The sequence below is a fragment of the Pleurodeles waltl genome, chromosome 7, assembly GCF_031143425.1.
Source record: "Pleurodeles waltl isolate 20211129_DDA chromosome 7, aPleWal1.hap1.20221129, whole genome shotgun sequence".
Classification (NCBI taxonomy): Eukaryota; Metazoa; Chordata; class Amphibia; order Caudata; family Salamandridae; genus Pleurodeles; species Pleurodeles waltl.
The window spans coordinates 912,361,608-912,376,868 of NC_090446.1; the positions used below are offsets into that span (position 1 = coordinate 912,361,608).

At 46.0% G+C, this 15,261-nt stretch overlaps 1 protein-coding gene across 5 annotated transcripts in view; it reads right to left on the minus strand.

Moving 5' to 3' along the window:
• TNIP1 (TNFAIP3 interacting protein 1) overlaps positions 1 to 15,261 on the minus strand; it is a 218,684-nt gene that overhangs the window by 46,175 nt on the left and 157,248 nt on the right. For 4 of the 5 annotated variants that reach the window (XM_069199568.1, XM_069199573.1, XM_069199570.1 and 1 more), the window contains one exon: positions 12,873 to 12,953. The exons of the other annotated variant lie outside the window; for it this stretch is intronic. In XM_069199568.1, coding sequence (XP_069055669.1) covers positions 12,873 to 12,953 — 81 coding nt within the window. The remainder of the gene's footprint in view (positions 1 to 12,872; positions 12,954 to 15,261) is intronic. 5 annotated transcript variants of the gene reach the window in all.

Sequence of the window (15,261 nt, forward strand, 5' to 3'; positions counted from 1 at the left end):
TACGGCTGGGGTGGTCAGGCCGCGAGTTGGCCACAGGCTGCACGTCAGCCCAGAGACGTGAGGGCCTGACGCAAGGACATTTTGTTGCCTGCTGCGCCGATCGGAGTGGCCGGGGCCCAGAGAAAGAAAATGCGGTGAGAAGATACCGAGGACCTGGAATGTGTGCAGAGAGGTGGGCTCCAACGGTGCGGCCTAGGGACTGGCAGGAGGCCCTATCCTGGTGCTGGCCTGGTCTGTAGGGCCCGAGTGCACAGCGTTTTTGAGTGCGGGGACCCACTGTTCACACATGTCCTGGAGGGTCCGTTGGAGGCACGGTGGGACTAGCTGCAGTGGGGGTGACACTGGGCTCTGGAGCTGTATGTGGATCCTGGGTCTCCGCTGGGCACCCTTGGACAAGGGGAGTCCCCTCTGTTGGACTGGGGCCAGGGGTGTGGATCTGAGAGACTGGAGACAGTTCGTGGTCACCTGGTGATCGATATTTGGCTAGAGGAGGTGGTCCCTTTCACCCTCCCCCATGACTAATCCTGTTGGCAGACTCTGGCTGCTTGGAGGGGGATTCTGAGTGCTCCACACCAGACTCACGCCTATAGCTAAATGTAAGCAGTCAGCCCAACCACAGGGCAATATGGTGGAGCTGTACACCATCCGGCCCAGTCTACGCAGCAGGGGACACCTGGCTGGGCACAGGGAAGATATGGGGTTGGATGTCCCTGCCCTGGAGCCCTCGAAAGCGTAACTGCTTGCTGCAATTCAGGGATCCAGAGAGGCCCTCGAGTGGAAGATTGAGTCAGTGGCAATTGAGATCAATCTCCTCTGGGCTGACCTTCGGAAGTTATCAGACAGGGTGTAAATCACGGAGGGTTCAATCTCTGAGCTCCGTGCGGAGGTTACCACACTGCGGAAACAGATGGCAGAGGTCGCCTCCAGAGCGGGGACCCTCGAGGCAAGGGTGGAAGATGCGGATGGCAGGTCCTGTCACCACGATGTCCATTTCATCAGGTTCCCGGGGCGAGCTGAGGGGTCCGCCATGGAGGCATTTGTGGAGCGTTGATTTTGAGAGGTGTTGAAGCCCGTCTGACTGTCCTCATTATTTGTGACTGAAAGGGCGCACCGTGTGCTGGTCCCACCGTCCCCCCCGCCCCCCCGGCGCCACCGACAGCCATGATAGCCCGAATACTCACCTATAAAGACAGAGACTGCATCCTTCAGGCTAGTCAAGAAACAGAGTATGTCCAATTTGACAATCATAGGCTCTCAATATACCGGGATTACACTAATAAAGTGCAATGGGCTCGGAAGGGCCTCGGAGTTCAAGGCTAAATTGCGCTTGATGAACATCTGATACATGCTGCTGTATCCCATCCTCTATGGTGGCAAGTCGCATTTTTTTTAATACACCGGAAGGTGTGTGGAAATGGCCGGAGGTATGCAACAAGGTACCTTGGGAAGGTGCAGGATCCCAGAGGAAGAGGGCCGGGACCACTCGGGGACCCACAACTCGAACTGGAGGTCTTGAGAGAGAGCAGGGCCGCAGGAGTTGTTGTAGGGAGGAGGGTCGACCCCGACCAGGATCGAGACCAGGAAGACAGCACAATGGCACTGACGCATCGAGATGTGACACCTGGTCCAACAGGTAAGGGGACAGCTGATGTAGAGGAGGCGAACATTGACAGCACTGCCACTTGACTGTATTCTTGCTAGATGTGCTGTGTACAACTTATTTCTGATCTCTCTCTCTCTCTCTCTCTCTGCGACTCTCTCTCTGACTCTCTCTCTGACTCTCTCTCTGACTCTCTCTCTGACTCTCTCTCTGACTCTCTCTCTGACTCTCTCTCTGACTCTCTCTCTGACTCTCTCTCTGACTCTGCAGAGGTGGGGTACTGATGTATATGGCTACCGGTTCGTGACATTATCTGCTACCGGGATGGGAACGCCTCTCTCCACTATATGTGGTAGGCTATGCTTTAGAGGGTAGGGGTTAGGCTGTGGGTCCTGGCAGCATGGTGCTTCATGGATGAGAAGTGGTTGTTGTTTCAGTTGCTATACTGCCTGTCCGGGGTGGGGTGGGGTTGGGGTGGGGGTTTTGAATTGTTCAATATCACTCCTTGTTTTAAAAGGGGGTTGATTTCATGCAGTGCATACGTGATTTCATATCAGACACACCAGATAGCTGGAAGGGCACGTGAGGGCAGCTGGTCAGGGGGCAGTATGGCCTTCTAGGGGTGGGTAAAGGTAGCAGGTTACGAATATCTTCGCCTGGAATGTCCGGGGTTTAAAGGTCTACTCCAAATGTTACATGGTACACTCATTCCTCCGTTGCAATAAGATACAAATAGCCTACTTGCAGGAGACCCATCTTGTGGGAGATGAGGTTCAGCAGTTGGGGAAAAAGTGGAGGGGACAATTATTCTCCACTACTTACTCCTCTTATGCGCAGGGATTGCCATCTGGATCGCACCTGGGGTACCCTTCAGACAGATATATAGCAAGGCAGATATAGAGGGATGCTATGTATTGGTTCTGGGGATGTTAAGCGGTATAACCTCTCTGCCGTCTAACACCTATGCACCCAATGTGGATGATAAATTCTTCTTTATGTGTATGCAAGGGTTATTGGATGGTAGTCTCTGGACACCAATGATCTGGGCCAGGGATTACAACTGCATCCTAGATGAACAGTTGGACCAGCACCCGCCCTGTCAAGGTACCAAACCACTGATGTCTGCCTCACTCACGGTAGTTATGCGTTATCTGGGGTTTAGGGATTGCTGGCAGGATCTGCATCCGGAGGGTCACGGATATACATGCCATTCACTGACACATAACACTAATAGTCGATTGGATCGCATATTAGTGAGTGGCATTGATACGCAGTCCTTAGTGGAAGTGACACATCTGGGGCGGTTCCTCTCCGATCATGTGCCGGTTTTATTGGTGTTACAATGGAGTCCACTGATGTAACGTGTACGCAGCTGGCGCATGCCCCCGGATTTGTTAACGGACCCAGCGTGTCGTGACGCTCTGGTGAGTACCCTTACTAATTATCTGGAGGCTAATTGGAGCTCTGCTACCAACAAGGCGTTAGGCTGGGAGGCCTTTAAGGCTGTCCTGCGTGTGGCTTGTATGAGTGCGACATATGGAGTGCGGCACCAACTGGAGGCTACTTTGGGGGGCAAAGGAACGCTGATTGGCCGTTCTAAAAGGCTCTGGGGAGACATCACAGGAGGTGTGACAGGAGTTGCTTCAGGTTCAGAGGGAAGTGCAGGTGACTTGGGACTCACTACATAGGTGCCCGCTTAGAGAGTATTGCCAGCAACTTCATAGGGACTAATCGTAAAGATGTCCTAGGGGTATTCGTAAAGCATCTCCGTGAAGTATACAGTGCCGGAGCAGTGGGCCCACAGGGGCGGACTGAGGAATATCTAGATGGGGTAGGGCTGCCCAGACTGCCCTTGGGCTTGTCAGGAACTGGAGAGTGAGATAGACATTGAGGAGTTGGGAATACCTATCCAGGCCTTCAGTAGATCTAAAGCTCTGGGCGGAGATGGCTTTCCTGCAGAGGTTTATCAAGCCTATTCTGTCACTGTGACAGGGAAATTATTAGAGGTCCTTCGTTGGGCCAGAGACAGCAGGATACTGCCACGCACCAAACCTGGTAAAAATGCTACTGACCCTTCGTCATACAGACCTCTCACGATGCTTAAGTCGGATATTAAAATACTATGCAAACTATTGGCATCAGGGTTGTTGACAGTGGTCCACACACTGGTACATGAAGACCAGTGTGGCTTTATGCCGGCACGCAGGACCACTCTTAATCTTGGGAGACTCACCCATGTATTGCACGAAGCAATGGACAGGGCCTCTAAATTGGCTTCAGTCTCACTCGACTTGGAAAAGGCATTTGATACAGTGGAGTGGCCGTACCTCATGGCTGTGCTGCGGGGTATGGGATTTGGCCCTGTCTTTTGTGGCTGGGTGCGCCTTTTGTATTCCAGCCCTTCGGTTCGTGTTTGGATCGGGAGAGACCTTTCAGGGGAATGGGAAGTGGGGAGGGGTACCAGGCAGGGCTGCCCCCTCTCGCCGTTACTGTTTGCCCCTTGCCATTGAGCCCTTGGTGATCTTCCTGTTTAAGAAGATGGAGCAGTGGGGGACTAGAATTGGTGACAGCACACATGTTCTCTCTCTCTCTATGTGGATGATGCAATGGGACATGCCCATACACCTGTCCGGGCGGTACTGATCTTGATGGGGCTCCTAGAGACCTTTGGCACGGTTTAAGGCCTCTGGGTCAATGTTGGGAAGTTGCTCCTGTTCCCTTTGGGCAGCCTGGTGGGGGTTACCGTTGATCCATTGCCTGAGCTCGCCTTCCGCTGGGAAATGGAAGGCTTTAGATATCTGGGAATATGGGTGGCCCATACAAAGGACATATATAAACGCTTAAATGAAGAGAGTTTTGACAAACCTTGAAGGGTCTGTGGCATTATAGAGTAGACTCCCCTTGTCTGTGATAGGCAGGGCAGCTGTGGCAAAGATGTTTTTTCTCCCACATTGCCTTTATCTGGTTCAGAGTGCCATGTTTCCACTCCGTTCTCCCTTTTTCTGAAAGTTAGACAGGTTGCTTATCTCCCTGGTCTGGGTCAGACGCCAAAGTAGAGTGGCCTTATCGGTTCTTAAATGCAATTTGGAGGATGGCAGTCTTGCCATACCCGATGTGCAATAATACTATTATGCGGCCAATTTACAACATGCTGCACGATGGCTGACAGAGTCAGACAACTGGCAGAAGAGGCTGTTCCTAGGTATGTTGGGTAGTGATACATTGGCACAATTATTGATGGGGGAGGGCGATCTAAGGAGAAGATTCCCTATTTGGTGAAGCAGACTGTGGCAATCTGGGAGGCATTTGTGGGTAGTGTTATGCAGGGCACCATTTGACAGAGAGCTGCATATTTGGGACCTCGCCCCATTCAGGGCTATTGATGCCCACGTCTATGGCTCGTGTGAGAGCCGGGGGTTGCCAGATCGGTGGGGACCTGTACCCCGGGGAGGTGTTTATCGCGTTCCCAGAGGCTCAGGAAATTTTTGTGGTGGGACCAGGCCAATTCCAACAATATGCCAAACTGGAAAGTGTAGTGCGGGAGGTCTGGGCTCCAGACGGCCCTCAGCCATCCCTAGTGTTGGGCGGCCTGCTCCGATGGCGGGAGGGGAGGTACCTTATTTCATTATTCTATAAGGCCGTCAGAGGTGATAAAGTGTTACCCCAGTGTGCTGCACGAGACGAGAGGGAGCAGGGGGAGCAGGTAACAGATGCCAATTGGACGCAAGCATGTATGCTGGTGAAGAAAGTGTGCTGTAATAGTAGATTTAAATTGCTTCATTTTAATTTCTTACATCATAGCTATGTGACCCCTGGACGCCTAAATAGAAAAACTCTAAACTGGGGAGCGTGGTGTATGAAATGTGGGGAGCTGGGTGCTAGTTTTTTTGCATTTGGCCTGGTCCTGTGTGGAGGTTTATGGATACTGGGAAGCTTTAGTGCCAAAGACAGCATAAGTGACTGGCATTAAGATACCCTTGACCCCACTGGCTTGCCTTCTGGGAGTGTGTGTCCCCAGGGGATGACAGATACATCACAGCCCATCTGGCTTTGATGCTGGCCAAGAGAAGAGTGACCATTTGTTGGATGAGCACCCAGGTTCCTCTAGTGTCTTCACAGCAAAGAGATCTCCTTAAATGGGGAGTAGTGGAAGAAGTGCATATGCGTATGGCTCGCAGGGACAGGGTGGCCTCAGAGGCAATCATGATGTGGGGGTCTCTTCTCCATATTTTTACAGAGGAGGATGAACACGATTCCACTGAAGGCTCTAGTGAAGGGGAGTGATGTGGGGCTCTACTGTATTTTTGGCACTGATTTTGATGACCATGTTACCATGTGGTCCCTTTCCATGTAGGCCGATGGGTTGCCTAGGCATTGGAGTGCCTTGAAGTGCAGGGGGCCCTGCCTGGTCGACAAAGTGACCTTGGATGTATGCACTGCCCTTCTTTTTTGCTGTGAATATACTGCCATGAGCATAACTGTGAAACCGTCCCTTCTTTGAATTATTGATATGCACAGATTGTTATACTTCTTATGTTGTTGTATTGTTTAAACCAAAACAGACAACATAAGAGAAAAATAGCAATAAATACATTTATTTTTAAAAAAAGAAAAAAAAGGTGATATATGGTTAAACTTTCAGTTTTTGTTTTGTTTGTGCCTTGGACACTTAGGGATGACAGGGAAACCCTCTGTTTGAGGAAGCCAGTGGTTTTGTGGCCATTGCTGCTGCATGACTGGCTGACTATATCTTGCTTTGTTCATAAATGGTGTATGGTATCATTGAGAGTGTCCACTCATGTCCAAGGAGGTCACAAGGCTTACATGTGTTGGGCTGCTGAGCAATGGTAGCCACAACCTTGTAGTTGTATCCTTTCTTTGTTGACATGTTCTTTTCTTTGTGGTCTGTACTGGAAGCTAGAAAATGGGGACAGTTGGAGGGAAAGTGAAACCCTGGCAGGGTCTACCTGCTGTTGCATTAACATGACACAAAATAGAGAACTTTCCTTCTACATAACTAGCTTCAGACTCTTGTATGAGGTCCCTGCCCTCTAACTACAACATGCCGCTATGATGAGTAGTGCATCTTGATTGTGAACAGTGACAAGAGTCAATTATGTCAAATGTGAGGAGGATTACAAAGTGTGTCTTGATAAGGAGGTTGGTGGTTTGTGCTGTTGAAGGAATGTGTATGTGGTTTTGGTGTTTGTATGAAAGGAAAAGTGTATGTTTGCCTGGTTTAGAAGTGACTGTGTGGGACCAGTGCAGTGTATGTGAAGTACTTGTTGATGCATGCTTACCTAAAGGCCAGGGATTCTAGCCAGCCCTTGGTCCCAAGTATTTCCTAGCTCTAACAGATGACGCCTATATCTTTATCAGCCCTTTGCCCACAATGCTCAGACCCAAAAACAAGGGAGTCAAGTAGAAATAGGGTCTTGAATGTGAAGATATTTGAAGACCGGTGCAATACTTATTCTGGCCTGTGATTGGTCAGAAGGGCTATAAGCCGGTATTAAGAGGACTGAAATACGAACAGTAGTTTGTGGGAACCTTGCGCCACTGTTTTGAGCCTTGAGTAGTAGTAATTGCAGATATCTGAAGTTCTCTGCTCAGTTAGCAAGAGACTTTTGTGTGCTTGTGATTCATCTGAAGGTCTGGAAGAGACAGCTGGTTGGGCAAGGGATTGTGGCCTGCTGAGCACCAACTCTACTATTCTAGATGTGTTGAAAAAAAGGGCTGGTTGATATTAGAAGTCCTGTTTTGGTGGCAGATTTGTTTTGACTTAAAGCTGATCAGAAGGTGTGGGACAGGGAACTCGGCTGGACAGAACAATGTGAGGGGTCTTGTGGGGCACCTCCCTCCTGTTCATGTTTAAAAATATTGTTAACAGCTAAATAATTAGCTTATTTTGCTGTGCGCTGTAATAGATTCAAATGCTGAGCATCAATTGAATAGTCATACTCCCCTTTATTGAGGCGATGTAGTAGTAGCAAACACATTTTAAGAAAGTGTATTCGGCTTGCCTCCACTGAATTTCCAGATTGTATTGCCAGCGGGATGGATTCAAGGGCAAACATTTTGCAAATCTTGCAATATTACATAGTTCCTACAGTAGAATATACCTAATACAATGGAAGGTTCTGTTTTCTTGTTTGTACATTGTCGTTCTGATGCTTATTGCAGTGTCTTGTAAGCTAATGAACAGTATAGCAAGGCAATGTACACCCAGTGGGCAATGCCCGTCTTAGTAATAGGGCCACTGTTGCTCTGAGGAGCAAATCACAATAATAAATGTTTTCATAAAGAGCTTTGTCCTACGTATCATGGTAGAGAATACACGAATGCTCCTCATGTAAACGGAGGGAAAAGCAGCTGGGAAACGCCACATTCTGATTTTAATGGAATATAGACAGCAATTTAGGGACAATCACCACACATCTCCAGTGGCGGCCGGCAGCTTTAGGAGGGAGGGGGCGGACGGGAAGCACACACACACACACACACACACACTGTTTCATACACAGACACACACGCACACACATCCATTAACACTCATAACATTCAAAGATGCACGCACCAAACATTCATTTTAAAAATCTCTCTCTCCCCCCCCCCCCCACCCCCCCCCCCCAGGAGGGTTGGGACTGCTGCCTTCCCTCATTGGCTGACCTAAGGAAGGCAGCAGTCCCAACCTTGTCACAGAGTGGGATGGGGTCAGTGAGACTGCTGACCCCACCCCACTCTGTGATGATGTGTCACTGATTGACACTCGCCCTGGGCACTTCAGGACTTAAACCTGAAGCGTCCAGGTCGAAGTGAATGGGTGACACTTTCCTCGTCACTCAGGGTGAGGGGCTGAGCCGAGGAGGTCATGCCCAATGGTGCAAAGCTCAGCTCAGGCAGCCAGGAGTCTGCACAAATCGTGCATGTCTCACTCCTGGCAGTCTGAGCTGAAAATGAAGAGTGTCTGTCAGGCTGACCTTTGTTCAGCCTGACAGACACTCTTCATGAGGGGCAAAAGGTTGGGGGGCGTGGCCCCTCTGCCCCAAAGGACGGGCCACACCTGCACATCTCTGAATCGCGGATTCTCCTACAATGCTTAAATCTATGACCCAGATTTTCACAGAGTGACAGATTCTGTAGGAATATAGAGACAAATCAAAGTAAATCACAGAATTCCAGCCACAGATCTGTTCAGCATGGTTCTGTGGATTGTCTTCATGTCCAACAATTCAATGGTATACATACAGTTGAAATGTGCAAACGGAAATGTTTAGGTTTTCTTTCTACAAACGAAAAACAGTTTCCCATTGGTCAAATCCTTTTGTCTACGTCCCTATAAAATATAGGGGGTTCTCTTTCCTTACCTACCCAGAGAAAGCACCTACTCTTGCTTCTTACTACACCAAATTTGCATCTGTTTTTAGGGTGTGATGATGACCTGCAAACTGTTTAAGAATACCTTCAAGTTTAGACCTAAGTGGGTATTCAACTACATGTTGCACGGTCTGGTCCCTGACCCTCCAATTAAAAATTAAGACTGTTCAGCTGCTGGCAGATTTTTGTATATTGACGAAGAAGGCATACAAGGACATAGGCAGTACTATCGGCTTTGGGCTGTATGACAGTGTTATCAATTTAGATTTCTTGGCCAGGTACCATGGTATGTGGTACGTCTATATAGCTTAACTGGATGGATGAATTTCTGCAGATAGAAGGATTATTACCTAATACAGGTATTTACAGGTATTGTCTGTTTTTGTACATTGAAAGCAGAATTATGCAACCCCTTCTTGTACTGTATTGGAAATCTGACATCCTAAACTTCTTTGCGTGAAGGTTTTGGTTGGGTGGTTGATGGTGTGACTTTAGGATTTGGAGTACATTGAGTATACTTGGACTACTCCTCCTTTTGTGGAACACCTTGGGCTTACTCCAGAGGAGATGGTGTATGGTCCTTGACTGTTTGAAGGTGTTTTAGACATTCTCTCCTATAATACATGAAGAAACAATTGCAATCTCCCAAAGACTGCAGTGTTGTGAGCTAGAGAAATGCAGGCCTAGTCTCTCTGTAGAGGCACCTGTCCCTCTAAATGCACAATCTCTACTTTTTTGTGAAAGGATGATCTTTGAGGCTGTTTTTCCTGATTGCCAAAAATGTGATAGACTGTCCTTAAGCAGACTGGTAATGCTGAATCATTGTTTAGATGGCATCCTAGATGATATCATATGGCTGCAACCAGGTGAAAAAACCTCAATGACTGTGTACCTTGGATGTCTTAATTCTTTTTGATGCCCTCCACAGCATTAACAAGCCTTTGAAAGAATAGGTGAGTATCAAAAAAGGAACATCAATTACCTGTGTTTGAACCAAACCTGCAGCCATGTGTGCGGTCCTACTTCTGTTGTTTTCAGAAGCTATTTACTTGCTGTGTCAACTTCATTTAAAAGTTATTTATTACCAGTGTTCAACGCAATACGTGACATTTTTCTCCTGCAAAAGGGCTCTGGCCTTCTTATACCCTTCTAGTAAGGACTGCATAATGTTCCTAATATCTTTCCATTGCTGGAAAACAGATCTTACACATCTACAGTATAATTAGCAATGTGTTCTAGACATGACCATCTCCTCACTGCATGAACCATTTTTTATTTATTAGGTGTTAGTTCTGGTGTTCTGTGTGGGTTGAGTGGCTTTCCCCAGTTATATCAATTACCAAATTGGGTGCATCAGTGGCTCTAATGTTTGTTGAATCTTGTGGGGCAGGTATGTGTTTACACTCTGGCTTAGATCATCAACAAGAGGAACAGAGTAGTTATCTTTGTCACACATGAGAACTGGTAGTTCTAGCTATTTTCCTGATCTACTGTCTGCATTTCTTAATAGACTACTGAAAGTGATAAAAGTGATAAGCTCATCTTGTGATGATGGCCTAACGTGATGCTACTGAAAATCTTCTGATGGAGAATTAGCTGGATTCTCCTTGCATAGTTCTTCATAATCATTATCTTTATCCTGTCCACCCTCATGTGTTTTCACGTTGCTCTCATAATCCTATAGTATGCATGACAGATTTAAATCATAAGAGGAGTATTCTGCCCCTTGTGGAGAATGTGTTACAAGTATCTCAGTCATGTCATGTGTGGATCTTGACTACTCACCAGATCTCTTAGGACTGGAATTCATATGAATGTGGTATGTAGCTCCTGAAATGATAACTATTTTTTTCTCCAACTTGTTAGGTAGAACTTTTTATATTTAAGGGCTTGCAACTCTTTTGAGGCTGTCTGATTTAGGAAATGAATACTTTGAAGTTGATTTTTAACAACTTTTCTACTCAGGCTCAAGGGACAGTTTTCAATTTTGGGTCATAAATATTTTAATGACACATCAGTAATCTTGCAGCCCTGAAGTTAGCAAATGAATCCAAACATCCTCCTGCCCGATGAAACCAATGTTTCACGTGATATTTTGTCAATCCCTTTCTTTTTATGGGTCAAAATAACTGCAGGAATGTTTGTTTAAATACAATGTGAGATCTGTTTTTCACATGTTTGGGAGTCTCTTCTGACTTGGTTTTCTGAACATCTGAGGGCTTCATTTCAGAGTTGTTGGCCAGATCTACCTACAGTTTCAGCACATGGGCCAGAACTCTGCGGTGAGCTTGCTCAGTGTTTACCTATTCATGTTTACAGCATCTTTATCCCAAAACAAGTCTGAAGATGTCTTGATTTTTGGTGGGCATAAATTACAAACCTTCTGTAATCTGTTGTTTTTTCTACATACTCAACATTGAGAATACAACGAACAAATACATAACCCCAATGACTCCTCCAATAGTCACACTGAAAACAAATCATCCTTGTGTTCAATATTTTCTTCCCAATAGCACACCTGCATCTGAGGCCAATGAAAAAATACAGTCTCAATATGAAGTGCAAGACATGAGGTCTTGGGTGACACCATATTAGATGGGCACAACTACAACTCCACCCTCTGCCAGGTAATTAGATGAGATAATACTCAACTGCAGATTCCTACAGTGTGAGGAAATCAATGTGGTTCCACAGTCAAAGGAGCTAACTGCGTCGTTCCCTACGTTACTCATAGATCACCTCAGGGATTCCACCAGGTACTCATGATATTAGCAAATATTTCCAAAAAATAAGGATAGGCTCCAGCACTACATGTATGTTAAATTTGGTTGCCTCAAGGTCAATAACCTTGTGCCCCAAATCACAGTGTCCCTTGGTTCCTAGGTTGGCTAATAAGCCTTCTTTGAGTACCAATGATACCCCACTTGGTGCGGCATGTAGAGACCTTATTTTGATGGGGAAATTCACCTGAAACAGTTTTTCGATTCGTGTTAATTGCAGAGTCACTGACCAATCACAACCCACTGATTTGCCTAACATAGTAAACAAAGCAGAGCACTCTTACCTCTAGCCCACTTCACTGTTACCAGGATCATGCTCGACCCATTGAAGAATCCTCTTGTCTAACCGACAGGGCCTTGCATCTGGCCTCTTTTCTAAAAATGGTCACAATGTGGCTCTAGCACTAGGGCACCTGAAATTAAACACTGCTGATCATACCATTTACCTTCCTTTAACAGACAACATGGAAATCGGCCAACTCAGTAGTCAGTTCTCGCTATTGCAGATCTTTTCTCTGTTCACTGAGTGTGATGTAGTCTGCAACGTAAACCCTCATACTAAGGTAGAGTGGAAAGTCACCTCCCTATCCACACAATTTCATTTAAGTTCTATTCATGTCCATAAACATTCCTTGTTATGCCACAGATGTGCCTAGTAATGCCCCCATTACTTAGTGTCACTCCTGCCCATAAGCATCTACTATTGCCACCTCTGCTCATAAACAACATCAGTGCACTTCAGCCCGAAAAGCCACACATTTTATCTCTCTCTCACTCACTCACAGGTGCACCACAAAGCATTTCCATATATTCTTGAGAGCCTTACCCTTACTGAGAAACAGCCTTTGTATATCACAATGACAGACCACAAGAAGGGCCACCATTGCCGAAACAGACTGTACTGCAAGCCCACACACCTCTGGCATCCCCCATTAGGCCAAAAAAGGTCTTACTATTTTACTCGGCAGTGCCATTATTTTCAACACTTTACTGTGCCACACCTGCCTAACAGAACACTCTTCTCTATCGCTTGTTTTTGACCACACGCAGTCCAATACAACCACCCACCATGCCCACACACCAGCAGAAAGGCATCACATATGTATCTTCAGTACCTGCTTGTGCTGCTTCAGCAGCTTTCGCAGCTTCTCCTTTTCCCCCTTCTCTCGCTGAAGGTCCTCCATACAAGCGCGCAGCTGAGAAAGGGAGATGCAGGAGAGAGAACAGGGAGGGAGTGCAAGGTCAAGAGATGAACAAGGGCACGGGAGGTAGAAAGGAAAAGGGGGGGGGGAGAATAAGTAAAGATGAGGGTGTGAAGGAAAGAAAAACAGGGGAAAAGACAAAGAAGAGAAAGAAGTAGCACGTAAGCACACATTGATATTAAACAGACCGGTCTTATGCTGCACTAACTGCTAGCCACCAGAAGCCCTATGCTGAACCAATTAAAAATGCACTAATAATGCAAAGTTTAATCCACCCCCAGTGGCCATAAATGACATGGAAAGTCAGCTGTTTGAGGTAGAGGGTAGATGGCTTTTAAGTCCCCTCTTAGTTGGGAAAAATGGGTTCTTCCAGATCTACAGTGTTTTTCTATAAATGAGAATTCTAGTCTGAACCCCTACTTGAGTATTAGTGATGCAACCCTGCTTCTTCGATGACTTGTGCATGAGATCCAAAGTGTAAAACAACGTCCTACCTGTCTCTTCATTTCTGAATGCCTCACCTCAAACTCAAGTCTGTATTTTATGTTTATGGCAGCTTGCTTCTTTGGTTTTGAACTAGCAGATTTTTGGTAAAAGTGCAGTATTAACACAGACTTCAGTTTGGGAAGGGTCCTGAAAGAAGGCCATACTACTGACTGTACCCACCACATCCTATGTCACCCTTGCCTTCAGGTTTAGAAATAAAGACACAACTGGCAATCACAAAATTAAACCCAACTAAACACTTAAAAAACATGCAGTCACAGTCTAGCAACTAAAGAACACTAAATACATAACAAAGCATGCACAAACAAAAGTTGAGACACTCAATGGACATACAGATAAAGTGGAGGGCGGGAAGCAAGGGCCAAGGCCCTGGCACTGAAAGAGTTGACCCATGAAAAGAACCCAAATGGGTTGACATGGGAAGAGCGGTGGTCCAGAGAGGAGCTGGCCACTTTACATGAGTGCATTATTACCACGACTGCTTAATATAATAATGCAAGATATGTTAAGATTGACGTAGGGCAAAGGATCATATGGGTAAGTAGAAATAAAATACTTCCTAAGCCAGAATACCTCGGATGTCTACCTTTATAACTTCAGTCTAAAGTTGGCCCCGTGATTTAAATGTTCCAGGCTTTAAGAACACGAAAATCAAACCAACTGGGATAAACAAGGTGTAAACATGGAGACCATGACATGTGACCACTCTAGTTCTAGGAACAAGAACACTGCTGTCTGAGGGAAAAATACAGTTATTCATTGGAATGACACCACGGATGTAAGCTCAGCCCATAGAGTTAGGATTACCACTCCATGCAATGTCGTTAAGACACCTCATTTCCTGCCATGAGCTTTAGATGACAAACCTAATGACGTCTGAGTGTAATAGGGTTTGCTTGCTTTCCACTGAGCAAAGTATTCTAATAAGCCTGATAACAATTCAAATTAGAAAAGTCCAGAACATGAACCATTATGTTGCCATAAAATAGAGCAAGGTGGTCAACTTACCCATGTTAGTTTAATAGTGTGCTTCTAGCACACTGGATACCAGGAATAGTCAATATGTGAACTATGAACCCTTAGAAGCTTCTTTAATTGATTGATTTAAGATATACCCTCTTCCACCCTAAACTTATTTTACATCTCATTTCCAATCATCTGCGAAGTGGGGTGAGGGCAGTGACATGAGGTCTGCCTCTGCATGAACCTACCTAAAAAATAAATTTTAATAAAGAAATAATCATTGTAAGAGGTGAAGGCAGAAACTGGAAAGCCGCTGATCAGTAAAATACAGGATAGAGGAGGAAATGTTGAGGGATGGTCAATCTTTCATCACAGGATAAAATCAGAGGGAATTATTGTGCAATGAACAAATTACAAACTGAATTGTGGGATTAAACCTATCCTCTTACTGCATAATACTGAGAAAGTTTAAGGTTCTATTATTGCTAATGACAGGGCACTCTTTGTCCATGGCATAAGCCAGGCTTACTTAAAGAATGCGGGCTCGTGGGCATCATTATGCTGCTGAGGCCATTTTAAAAGAAGTGTACCATTGTTAAGCATTAAAAAATGGGCTTGGTTTTCTGGGCTCTCTGCTTAAGCATGTCTTTCACAAATATATTTATGAGTGTGTGCCTTGCTAGATTTGAAAAGTGGGTTCGGCGTTGGATCAATGGTGATTATTACATGATACAAGAAAGAGGCCCGGCAAACGGTATTAATAAGGATAGGAATTGTCAGAAAGGTGCAATGTTCACTGTTTGTGAAAGTCTTCATGGAACAATTGTGAAAC